The sequence below is a fragment of the Elephas maximus genome, chromosome 21 (assembly GCF_024166365.1).
Source record: "Elephas maximus indicus isolate mEleMax1 chromosome 21, mEleMax1 primary haplotype, whole genome shotgun sequence".
Lineage (NCBI taxonomy): Eukaryota > Metazoa > Chordata > Mammalia > Proboscidea > Elephantidae > Elephas > Elephas maximus.
In genome coordinates this window covers 38,356,307-38,369,045 of record NC_064839.1, presented here as the reverse complement: position 1 = coordinate 38,369,045, position 12,739 = coordinate 38,356,307, and the positions used below count along the sequence as shown (strand labels likewise).

Genomic DNA, 12,739 nt, shown 5'->3' with positions numbered 1-12,739 from the left:
CGAGGAGGGAAGTTCTCCAAAGAATGAGTGTAGAGAGAGGGGGAAAAGGTCTTAGAGGAGGGACAACTATAGTTGGGACGGGGGGGCAGGTAGGAGAGAAAATAATGGTAAGATTTGTGGGAGAATAAGGGATCTGCTGTGTCTCCAAAGATGATAAAAAAATGTTGAGGCTTAGGTGGCCATTAGTGTCACACACTGACACGGAGTTAAAGGAGGTGAAGAAGAAGGTCAGGTTTTAGATTTTTTTTTTTTTTAATTGGATACACTTTACATATCAAAAATTTTACCCTTTTAAAGTATATAATTCAGTGTTTTTCAGTATGTTCACAAAGTTCAGCAATCATCACCCGTATCTAATTCCAGAACATTTTCATCACCCCAAAAGAAATCCTATACCCAAGGCAAGAAGTTATTGGTGACCCTTAAGAAAGCAGTTTCAGCAGAGAGGTGAGGACACAACCCATAGTGCAAGCTCTGAAGAGAATGTGCTCAGAGGCAAAAAAGGAGAGAGAGCAATCCAAAAACCAGGGAAGGTAAGAGAAATTGTGTGATGAAGGATGTAGTACAAAGATGCAAAGGACAGAGCTCTATTTTTTTTTTCTTTTGCAAAAAACAAAAACAAAAACACTCTTTTATTGTGCTGTAAGTGAAAGTTTACAATTCAAGTCAGTTTCTTATACAAAAACTTATACACACATCATTATGTGACCCTAGTTGCTCTCCCTACAATGTGACTCCTTCTGTCTACCATGTATTTCCCATGTCCATTCAACCAGCTCCTGTTCCCCTCTGCCTTATCTCGCCTCTGAACAGGAGCTGTCCACGTAGTCTCATGTGTCTGTCTACTTGAGCTAAGAAGCATACTCCTCACCAGTATCATTTTATGTCTCATAGTCCAGTCTAATCTTTGTCTGAAGTGTTGACTTCAGGAATGGTTTTAGTTTTGGGCTAAGAAGAGTCCAGGGGCCATGACCTCTGAGGTCCCTCCAGTCAGTACAGAGCCCTATTCTTCCTGTGGGGTGTGTGAGTCCAGGAGTTCATTTTCCCAAACACAGTGCCTGCTATGTGGTGGTGTCTTCTGAGAAGAGGTGCAGTTGGGGGTGAGTGAAGGAGTTTAAGAAGGTGGTAACCTCTGGGAGATGTAAGATGAGACCAGAGAAGGTTTGGAGTGAGAAATTGGGGAATGGGGGGTAGTGGCAATTTAGAAAGAGACGGGGGCTGTTCTAACTCAATGAGTTAGAAGCATAGTGGGATAGCTACTTGCTGGGAGCCTCACCAGCCAGCTTCTGCTGCTGTTTGGCTTCTTCAAGACTGTTCTTCAGCTTCTGGAACTCTGCACGCAGAGCCTCACAGTTGTCCTGATTAGCATCCAATTTGCGTTCTGTTGCTAGGAGTTGCTGCTTCTGGAGCTCCATCTCCTTGTTTTTGAGGGCATCCCAATTCTGTGCTAGTTCCTTCTCTAGCTTGTGTAGCTTTTCATCTTTCTCTTGGAGGGCCTAAGAGGAGTAAAATGTGAATGCTGATAAAGGCCTGAATGGCAGCATAGTGAAATCAGCTAGAGATTGTCGTGAGCTGTTATCTAAGCCAACCTCATATAAGCCACCTTCATCTCTCTCTTGGAAATTGCAGAAGCCTAACTGTGGCCCCTGCCTCCACCCCTGCTTCCTTCTAGGCTGTTCTCAACAGAGCAGCCAGAGGGGTCCTTTTGAAGTATAAGTCATACCTTCTTACTCCTCTGTGCAGAACCCTCCAGTGACTTCCATCTCAAACAGAAAAAAGGCAAAGTTTTACAACAGCCTCCTGGAATGCTCATAACCTGGTCCTTGGCTACCTATATGATCTGACCTCTTACCATCCATTCCACCCCATTCAGCCACACTGGCCTCCTGGAACACACAAAGTAGGCTTAGGGCACAGAGTGTTTGTACTTGCTATTCCCTCTGCATGGAATATTCTTTTTCAAGACCTTTGCCTAGGTGGCTCCCTTACTTCATTCAAATCTATGCCCAAATGTCACCTTATCTGAGAGGCTTTTCCTGATCACTCTGTATAAAACAGCCACCAAACTACTCCCCCCATCCCCTTACTCTGAGTTATTTTTCTTTATAGGGATTTATCAATACTTAACATTATACACTAATTTCGTTGACTTGTTTGTTGTCTGTCTCCCCCTCCCCCCCCACTGGTATGTAAGCTGTAGGAGAGTAGGGATGTTGTATGTTTTGTTATATTCTTAGTGCCTAGAACAGTGCTTGGCACATCATACAAACCCAGTGCCGTCGAGTCTTGGCACATCATACCAAACTAAAACTAAACCTGTTGCCATCGAGTTGATTCTGACTCATAGCGGAACTGCCCCATAGGGTTTCCAAGGAGCGCCTGGTGGATTCAAACTGCTGACCTTTTGATTAGTAGCTGAACTCTTTTTTTTTTTTTTTTTAATTTTTATTGTGCTTTAAGTGAAAGTTTACATATGAAGTCAGTCTCTCATACAAAAATTTATATACCGTGCTAAACACTCCTAATTGCTCTCCCCCTAATGAGACAGCACACTCCCTCCCTCCACTCTCTATTTTCGTGTCCATTCGGTCAGCTTCTGACCTCCTCTGCCCTTTCATCTCCCCTCCAGACAGGAGATGCCAACATAGTCTCATGTGTCTACTTGATCCAAGAAGCTCATTCTTCACCAGTATCATTTTCTATCCCATTGTTCAGTCCAATCCTTGTCTGAAGAGTTGGCTTTGGGAATGGTTCCTGTCTTGGGCTATCAGAAGGTCTGGGGACCATGACCCCTGGGGTCCTTCTAGTCTCAGTCAGACCATTAAGTCTGAGAATTTGGGGTCTGCATCCCACTGCTCTCCTGCTCCCTCAGGGGTTCTCTGTTGTGTTCCCTGTCAGGGCAGTCATCGGTCAAAGCCAGGCACCATCTAGTTCTTCTGGTCTCAGGCTGATGTAGTCTTTGGTTTATGTGGCCCTTTCTGTCTCTTGAGTAGCCAAACTCTTAACCACTGCATCACCAGGGCTCTTTATACCACTCCGGGACTCCTAAAAGTTAATACTATAGGATAAATGCTACATAGCCCCATCAGTATTTCCAAACTACATGATTTGCATAGTCATAAGATATTTGTAATTAAAAAGATTAAAATTTCCTTGAAATTCTTAGTAAAGCTAAGAAACTACTACATTTTTTTATAGTAGTTCCCTCCTCTATAGAAAAAGAAAAAAAGTATGAGGGACAATGCAAGTAAATGTGCCCCAAACTTTCTTGGTAACTTGCAGGGCTGGGGAAGAACCTCTTTTGTAAAGAGTCAATGTCTCTGTTATGGTCCCTGGCTAATCATATTGATTCATGCTATAAGAAATACCAGAGAAAGGCTCAGGATTATCTCTGGGCCTGAGAGCCACATGTCATGGGCATGTGTTGATGATCCCAAGTCCATTACAGTGGCTGGAGACTGCAGTTCTGGCTATCCCCCAGGCACAGCCCTTAGGCCTCACACCTGCCCTATTGGGGTCTCCCACCAGACTGCTTCTTGCCTCACCCTGTCTTTCTCTGAAGCAAACTTTTGGATCTCACAGAACCGCCACTCCATCTCCTGCAGCCGCTGTTGCAGGTGGAAGGCCTCCTTATCCTTCCTCTCTATCTGGGCAGATGTCTCCTCTCGTAGCACGTGCAGTTCCAGCTCCAGCTTCATCATGTCTACAATGGGATGAGACAGAGCACTGCCCTCCTCTCAACCCCTCCTAGCTCAGAGGAGGGCTTAGCTTCCTTATAGTTCCCCCCATGCAACCCACCAACCGTGGCTTACCCTTCATGATGTTCTTCTTCTGTTCCGACACGACTTCTAGCTCCAACCGCAAGTCCTTCACAAGGTTCTGGTACTCCTCCACATGCAGGCACTGGCTGTCTTTCTGCTCCTGCAGGTGCTTCAGTATCTGGCAGATGAAAGAAGAGAAGGGCAGGATGAGGACTTGGGGGGAGAACATTTTCTAAAATGTCCAATGTCCAGAATAGGCAAATCCATGGAGATAAAAAATAGATTAGTGGTTGCAGGGCCTGGGAAAGGGAGGAATGCAGAGTGACTACTCTTGTTAGTTGCTAGAGTCAATTCAGACTCATGGTGACTGCATGTGTTACATGTGTTACTGCTCTATAGGGTTTTCTTGGCTGCAATTTTAGTGGAAGCAGATTGCCAGGCCTTTTTGATGGTAGAACAGGAGGAGGAAAGAGAGGTCGTTGGTAGTGAGATCACATAGGCCTTATAGTCCCTTGGCAAGAACTTTGGCTTCTACCCCGAAGGAGAGGGGAATGGGCTTTAATCAAGAGAAGGCAAAAACATGTGGATGAGGAGGAGCAATTAGTTGCCTGGGCATTAGGGGATGCCTGGGTGTTTTTTTTTTTTTGGCGGGGGGAGCATTATTTTCATAATTTCAGAGTTGAAGTGAAGGAGGGCTGCAGCATGAAGACAGGAAGTGACAGCTGGAGAAATACAGAGCCATCACCACAGACCCAGGCATGAGCCCTGCAGGGAATCAAAGCCTCATGCCAGCTGTGCCAGTTTAGGGGAGGAGAGGACTGCTGGAGTAAACTGTGATATGGATAGTCTTATTTCTAATAGAACATTCAGGTAACATGAAGGCTTTGGATAGCAAATATAAAACGGTTGGGGAAGGTGTATTCTGGTTCTTGGAGGTCTGTATGGCTTTTAAAAATTGAGTGTTATGAGATCTTGCCGTAGGTTGGAATGTGGAGCTGACCTTTAAAAAAAATATTGACAGAGGTCCATGGAGGAACCACAAAGTCCAATATTGATTCCTCATTCATCAAACTTTCTGGGACCAGGAAGTCCTGGAAAGGGAAGAGTCTCTGCCTCTCCCCAGTTAGGAGAGCCCTTGGGGAGCTTATATGTCTTGTTTGGTCCCTCTGCCATCCCCCTTTGGCCATATTTCAGTATCACATCTTGGAGCATGCAGGTATGCCATCATCTGCCCACAGCAGGACCTGTGTGGTTGGCTTTGCCTTGTATCTTGGGTTACAGGCATGACTTACTTAAGACCTCACCTACGGTGGAACCTGACCCACGTTCAGGGTTTTGACTATTGGTTCGTCAAATCTTGACATTTGTTTACATCGTCTAAATGCTAATTCATGATTAGAATCAGCGTTTGAGATTGCTTTGAATTTTGCAAGCATCGAGTTTTAAAAAAAAGGAGGGGGGATTAAATTATATACTCTTTCATAAATTTGCTACTTTTCAGCTCCTTCTATCTGAGACTTAGCATATATTATGTATACCATGTAATGTGACAGTGCCAGCCAAGGTCACAGAAATTTTAAGCAGAAAAACCCAAAATCAAAGCCAGCGCTGCTTGACTCCACTAGGGACAAATAAGCAAAAGTTGGCCACCTTTTTCACGTCTTCACAGTCTTCGGAAGAGCAAGGAGGATGTCTGTGCGTGGCTTTATAGGAAACAAAGTCTGCTTGTAATTTTATCAAAGACTCTTCACGCTCCAAAACCTGGAAATGAACACAGGTCAGTTATGCTGAATTACCAGTGTAACGTGTTTATTACTACTATTTCTGCAGGGTGTTCCTCTTTAAAGCTTAAAGTTTGTCATAGCATTACATAATTCTTCACGTAATTCCTGTGGGGTTGATAGGGAGAAGGAATTATGTTCTTGATTTTATATCAAGGTTCACTAAGGCATGAGAATGATTTGTCTAGAGTTGTCAGTAGCCACGTTTTGTACTGTCTCCTGAACTCTGTGTGGCCCAATTTATGAGGCAGGAGAAGATTCTTTGGAGGCTATGATGGAAAGATGAAAACTACCATATTTTAACGCAAATAACATGTGCCTTCTACATTTGTTTGCCAACTGCTCCCTCCCTCCTGCAAGGTATTTTTGTAAGCATGCTATATTGATTTTTTTTTTGCAGCAACATGTAAAAAATTAGCATAGCGGGAGCTTATGAAAATATCTCATGGGCAAAAGGAGCGAGGGAGTGGTTGACAATCAAATGTAGAAGGTGTGTGCTATTTGAGTAAAAATATGGTAATTACCAAAGGACAGTATTCAAGATTCAAGAATTAAAGAAGGAAGATGAGTGTGTATGTAATTATTTTTGAAAATTAAAAAAAAAATGAAATTTTTGTTTGTTGAAAATAATTCAAACAAAAGCCGAGCATCTAAAATAAGAAGTGAAAATCTCCTCTCCACTTATTCTTCCCTCCCTCACTTCACTTGGAAACCCTGATGGTGTAGTGGTTAAGAGCTATGGCTGCTAACCAAAAGGTTGGTAGTTTGAATCTACCAGGTGCTTCTTGGAAACACTATGGGGCAGTTCCACTGTGTCCTATGACAACAGAGTAGAATGAGTAGGAATTGACTCGACCACAATGGGCTGGGGTTTTCTTTTTTTTTTTTCACTTCACTCAGGGTATTACCGATAATATAGTACATATGTACTTCTACATTATGATCAGAGTTTTTAAAAAATAAGGTATAGTATAAGACATTTGAAGAGTCTTGGTAAAAGAGATTTAGGTGATTCTTTTCCCTCCTTCCTTTCCTCACGGTTTTACTTTGGGTATCTGAGAAGAATGTTTTAGAAGACAGCACTTACCAATGCATTACTGCAGGCCAATTTATTTCGAAGTTCCTGGATTAGATCATCTTGTTCGGAGACCTTTTGCCAGACTTCAGACAGTCGCTTCAGGGTCTCCTGATGGTCTTGAATCAGGCAGGGAGAAGAGTACATACGCACCTTTGGATGATCCCCCTTGTTCTCGGGCTCCTGAGATATTTAAAAATAATAGGTTGGTTTTGTTCACAATTTGTGACCTAACTTCAGAATACCTTAAGCATGGAAAATCTCTAGACCTATATTCTAAAAGTATACATTCATATTTGTGAATCATAGTTTCCTCAAAAAAAGAAAAAAAAAATTCAGCCAGTGCATACTTAATGATAAAAAGTTGAAACAGTTCACAAGTTCACAAAACAGTTCACAAAAGTAAGTTTTCCTCCATCCTGACTCTGTACAACTCAGGTCTTCTCCTCCAAGACAGTCCACATTATCAGTTTTTTTTGGTATCATTCCAGGTATATTTTATGCATATTTGAGGATAAGTGTGTATAATCCCCTAGTTTTTTTTCCAGCACAACTAAAAATCTACACACTACTTTAAGCATTGTGTTTTCACTTCACAATTTATTTTAGATATTTTCCAAATTATTACCTGTAGATCTGTCTTGCTCTTTTTCAAAAAAAATAATTTCAAATTATACAAATAGTACAATTATCTTAACTTTATAAAATATGGTAACATTACAAGTAAGTCTAAATTTCTTTTTGACCACCACCTCTAATGCCAGTCCCTGCTCTGTACTCTAGTGATAACAATTTGTGCATATCATTCTAGAACTTTATCTGTACATTTACATACATAGAAATGTATCTGTAGAATACATATATTGTCTTTTTAAAGCATAAAACTTGATTTTTTTTCACTCCACAAGATGTCTTAGAGATCTATACATGATAGCACGTGCTTCTATATTGCTCTTTTTAATTGCTTTTAAATGTGTTTATCTAGTTCCCAGCTGATGGACATATAGATTATTTCTAGGATTTTGCTAAAACAAAGCTGAAATGAATATTTGTGTACATAAATCTTTGAGTACCTGTTCTGGTATATGTGTAGATTAAATTCATAAAGTAGAACTGCTAGAACAAAGGATATTATATTTCAAATTTTGATAAATATTACATAATTGCCATTCAAAGCGATTATACCAAGTGACACCCTCATCAATAATATATGGGTATGCCTCTTTTCCTAAAACGTAGGTTTTTTTTTTTTTTTTAATTTTTCCCTGGATCATCTGAAATCATGTATGAAGGCTACTACCCTCTCATTTGTCTGAACTAATAACGAGAGTAAAAAGTTCATTCATTTACACTTTACATTCTAGTTTGGAAGGTAGTTCCTTTCCCTGTTGAACTTGCCTCCCTAACTGCTCTTTTTCAGGCAAAGTTAGAATTAGTTTGTGTTTGCTGAGCATGAAAGCTGCCCATGAGCATGCTGTAGGAAGGTCAATCAGAAGTCTAAAATTGACCATAAATTATATATATAATTTAGTGTGTAAAAGAGCAAAGGAATAGGAAGTGTAATAGAAAAGTTAAGAAACAGAAAGACAAGATATACAGGTTCTAATATTTTTTTAATATTACAGGATAAAAAATAGGAATTAATTTAAAAGTAATAGAAGAAAAATTTCCTGAATTGAAGAAGAATGTTAAGTATTTAGATTAAAAGGGTCAGTTAAGTGTTGAGAGGCTTAATGAAAAGCAAACTAAAACCATCCTGAGTCTAAAAACCTCTAGGGTTCAAAGAGATAAAATAGGTGACCTACAAAGAATGAGAAACAGATTGATATCTGACAACCCTTTTAAATACTGGACGGTATAAGACAATGCAGCAATATCTTCAAAGACTGAAGAGAAGATGCTTTTGAAAGTATCTATACACAGCCAAACTAGCACTCAAGGATGATGGCAAAATAAATCTTATTCAGATACAGCCGTATTGAGAAGTTGTACGCCCACAGCCGTTTCTGAAAGAATTAACAAAGGGTTATTACAGTCAAGGCAGAGGTCCAAGAATGCAGAAGATGTGGTGTATACTGCTGAGCTAAGTAATGGGTAAAACTTGGCTGTATCTGTAATAGTAAAGAAAACAGATATTTTCTATGTTATACAAACAGTTCCAGAGAACAGAAAAAGATAAAAGTTTCCAACTCTTTGTATTACAAGTAGCATAGTCCACACATCAATATGAGATGAAAGCACAAAAATTTGTCATAAAACGAATCTCATTTTTGAAAATAGATGCAAAAATAAAACTTTAAAAGATTTAGTATAGCAGTTTACTAAAATAATAATATATCATGATTAAATAGGGTTTATCCCAGGAATGTAAAGATTGTTCTATTTATGGAAATCGATTAATATAATCCACTTCATTAAAGGAAAAACAAAATACTTTGTATCATCTTGGTGGATGCTAAAAAAGTATGATAAAATTCTTGACAAAAAGTCTTGATAAGCTAGACGTAGATAGTACATCTTAAACTTGAAAAAGGATATTGTCAAGAAGCCAAGAGCAAATCTTATACTTAATGGTGAAATATTTAAAAACATTTCCTTAAAGTGAGGAGCAAGGCAAGAATGCTATGATTCTTCAGTGTTCTGGGGGTCCTGGTCAATGCAGCAAGATGGAAAAGCAGGTTTATAAATATTGAAAGGGGAAGTTACTTAGAAAAATCCAAGAAAATCAACTCAGAGAGCTCAGTAAGGTGGCAGGATAAGAGATAAAATACATGGTTTTCCTGTATATCACTAGCAATTAATAAAATTAAATGTAAAAAAGATCCTATTCACAAAAGCAATAACAACTGTAATATACCTAGAAAGAAACTTAGAGAGAAATATGTAAGATCTATAAAGAAAACTGTAAAACCTTAGTGAAGAACATATAAGAAAACTTGAATAAAAGGAGACACATACTATGTTCCATAGGGCATATTTCCCACAAATTAATATATAATTTGAAAGTAAGAACCATAAAGGAGGACCTGCCTTAAATGAGGTTATCAAAAGTTACTTTAAATTGAAGTCACTAAAAAAACTCAGACTGGTATAGGAACTAGCAGGTAGGTCAGAAGAATAAAGAGAGTCCAGAAAGCCATGTGTATATAAGAATCAGTGATTCAAATCAGTGAAATCAGGCATTTCAAATTAGTGGGGAAAGGGTGGGTTGTTCAATATGGTGTTGGGACAATGGAGATTCATTTATAAAGACATAAAATTAGAGTTTTATACATACATCCTAGATGAACTAAAGATAAAAATATAAAATTATAAAAGTGCTAAAAGGAAATACACATTTTTATAATCTTGGGAGTAGAGGAAGGCCTTCCTAAGTAAGACATAAAACCTAGAATCTATAAAGGAAGACTAACAGATTTAACTACATAAAAATGAAAAACTTCTGTATGATGAAAAATAGCATTAATTAAGTAAAACAAAAAGTTACAGACTAAGAGAACATATTTGTAAGATAGGTAATGAATCATTATTATCTGTAATATATTAAGTTCCTATAAATCAGTACAAAAAAAGACTAACAACCCAATAAAAATGAGAAAATGATTTAAACAAATAATGCATAAAACAGATCCACGTGACTGACATACTTATGAACAGTGCTCAGTACTTTGTTTGCATGGTACATACTGGGATGTATCTTCCAGACCCACTTCAGGAATGAAGACATAATCCCCCAGCTGCTGGGAGTGCTGCTTGCAGACAGCCCTCAGCGAGAGAAAACTGTGTTGCCCAAGGTCACTCCTGCTCCTAGGGGCAACTCACATCCCATAACTGGTGATCAGCATAGAGGTATAAAGCCCAGTTCCCTCCCCCTAATTTAGGATGGATCTGAAGGTCCATCCCAGCCCCAGAGTGTCTCATGGGGTGGGCTGAGGCTTTCACACAGCTCAGTTTCTCCCTCTGCCCAATCCTATTTCCTTCTCCTTCCTTTCACAGGTGTTGATACCAAGAACTCTCCCTAAAAACATCCTGCACACTAATCTGTGTCAGAGTCAGCTTCATGTCTATTAGAGCTAAAGCAAATGAAAGTTGTAATGAGAAAACTTTTTTTATTTTGCCCATCAGTGTAGAATAACTTAAAAAGACTGAAAAATACAGTGTGGATGTGGTGAAATACACTCCAATTATTTTAAGTAAAAGTGTAAACCAGTAGAGCCTATTTGGTATATAATTTAGCAGTATCTTTAAACATTAAAAATAAGCATATCCTTTGACCCAGCTATTCCACTTCAGGAAATTGTTGTTGCTGTTGTTAGGTGCTGTTAAGTTGGTTCTGACTCATGACCCTATGTACAACAGAATGAAACACCGCCCAGTCCCATCTTCACAATTGTTGTTATGCTTGAGCCCATTGTTGCAGCCACTGTGTCAATCCATCTTGTGGACGGTCTTCCTTTTCGCTGACCTTCTACTTTACCAAGCATAATGTCTTTCTCCGGGGACTGATACCTCTTGATAACACGTCCAAAGTATGTGAGATGTAGTCTCGCCATCCTTGCTTCTAAGGAGCATTCTAGTTGTACTTCTTCCAAGATAGACTTGTTTCTTTTGGCAGTCCATGGTATATTCAATATTCTTTGCAACACCACAATTCAAAGGTGCCATTTCTTCTTCGGTCTTCCTTATTCATCGTCTAGTTTTCGCATGCATGTGAGGCAATTGAAGACACCATGGCTTGAGTCAGGCGCACCTTAGTTTTCAAGGTGACATTTTTGTTTTTCAGCACTTCAAAGAGGTCCTTTGCAGCAGATTTACCCAACGCAATGCATCTTTTGATTTCTTGACTGCTGCTTTCATGGGTGTTGATTGTGGATCCCAGTAAAATGAAATCTTTGACAACTTCAATCTTTTCTCCATTTAACATGATGTTGCTTATTGGTCCAGTTGTGAGGATCTTTGCTTTCTTTATGTTGAGGTGTAATCAATACTGAAGGCTGTGGTCTTTGATCTTCATCAGTAAGTATATCAAGTCCTCTTTACTTTCAGAAAGCAAGGTTGTGTCATCTGCATAATGGAAATTACTCTATAGAAATAAGGATGTTAATTGCAGCTTGTGTGTAACAGAGAGAAAAACAGGTCAATAAATGGTACATCCATACTACATAATACAAGGTAGCAACTAAATGAAATTGTTAAGATATACATTTAAAAAGCAAGTTATAGAACCACATGTATGGGATCCATTTACGTAAAAAAGAAAACCCTAACCATTTGTGCATATAACTGCATGGCAAAAAGCCCAGGAAGATTCCCAAGACATTGTTTAAGTGATTGCCCAGGGGGAGGAGAGTGTGGCGAAGGAGGCTGAAAGTGGGCTTTCACATTTTAATCTCCATACTTCTGCCTATAGAGACTATATCATTGTATTACTTGTATAATTAAAAAAAAAAAAAAAAGAAACAAGGGCCATTAAAAGAAAGAAAAAAATACAAGTGTTTTGGTTTTCTTCCTCCTGTCCCCTGGCTTTCTCTTCCTGTTCAATCCTGAAGTCATGGTTTACCTGAGCCCTGTAATCTAGAGGTGTCCTCACTCATCACTCTTCCTCCCCCCAACCGCTCTGAGAACATAGAAGGTTTGGTAGCTCATTTGGTAATTCTCTTTCTTCCTAATTTGAAGAGGATAGCTCTTTATGTTAATTAAGGAACCTCAAGATTGCTAAGGAGCAATCTTAAAGGAGATGTCAAAGCTGGAAGGTCAAAAGCCGAGGGCTACAAAATTCGAAATGATGTCTGCTTAACGGTATGGGTTTCCAGTGGAGGAGGCTGGGACTGTTACAGGGGACCACATGGGAGCATGTCCACTTGCTAGAGCTCGTGGTCTGAGAGGTCTGGTTTAAACCCTACCTGACCAACGATTCCGTTGAGCTCCCCCTCCAACATCTTCACTTGACACTCTAGTAACTCGATGTTGCTCAGGGACATTTGGTATTTATCCCTGTAGAGATTTAAACTCCTTTCTAGGGAAACAATCTTGTTCCCAGCCAAGGCAAGTTGCTGCTGTGCTATATGCAGCTTCTCCCCTGTGTTCTCTTCATTATGACTTCCCATTTCTTCCTCATAGAG

General features: G+C 39.6%; 1 protein-coding gene across 1 annotated transcript in view; it reads right to left on the bottom strand.

Moving 5' to 3' along the window:
• Nucleotides 1-12,739, bottom strand: part of PMFBP1 (polyamine modulated factor 1 binding protein 1) — a 27,639-nt gene extending 14,900 nt beyond the window's left edge. Inside the window, exons 1-6 of the mRNA XM_049864758.1 lie at nt 12,521-12,739; nt 6,630-6,800; nt 5,412-5,522; nt 3,813-3,939; nt 3,546-3,703; nt 1,277-1,496 (exon numbers count right to left, since the gene is read on the bottom strand). Coding sequence (XP_049720715.1) covers nt 1,277-1,496; nt 3,546-3,703; nt 3,813-3,939; nt 5,412-5,522; nt 6,630-6,800; nt 12,521-12,724 — 991 coding nt within the window. The 5' untranslated portion in view covers nt 12,725-12,739. The remainder of the gene's footprint in view (nt 1-1,276; nt 1,497-3,545; nt 3,704-3,812; nt 3,940-5,411; nt 5,523-6,629; nt 6,801-12,520) is intronic.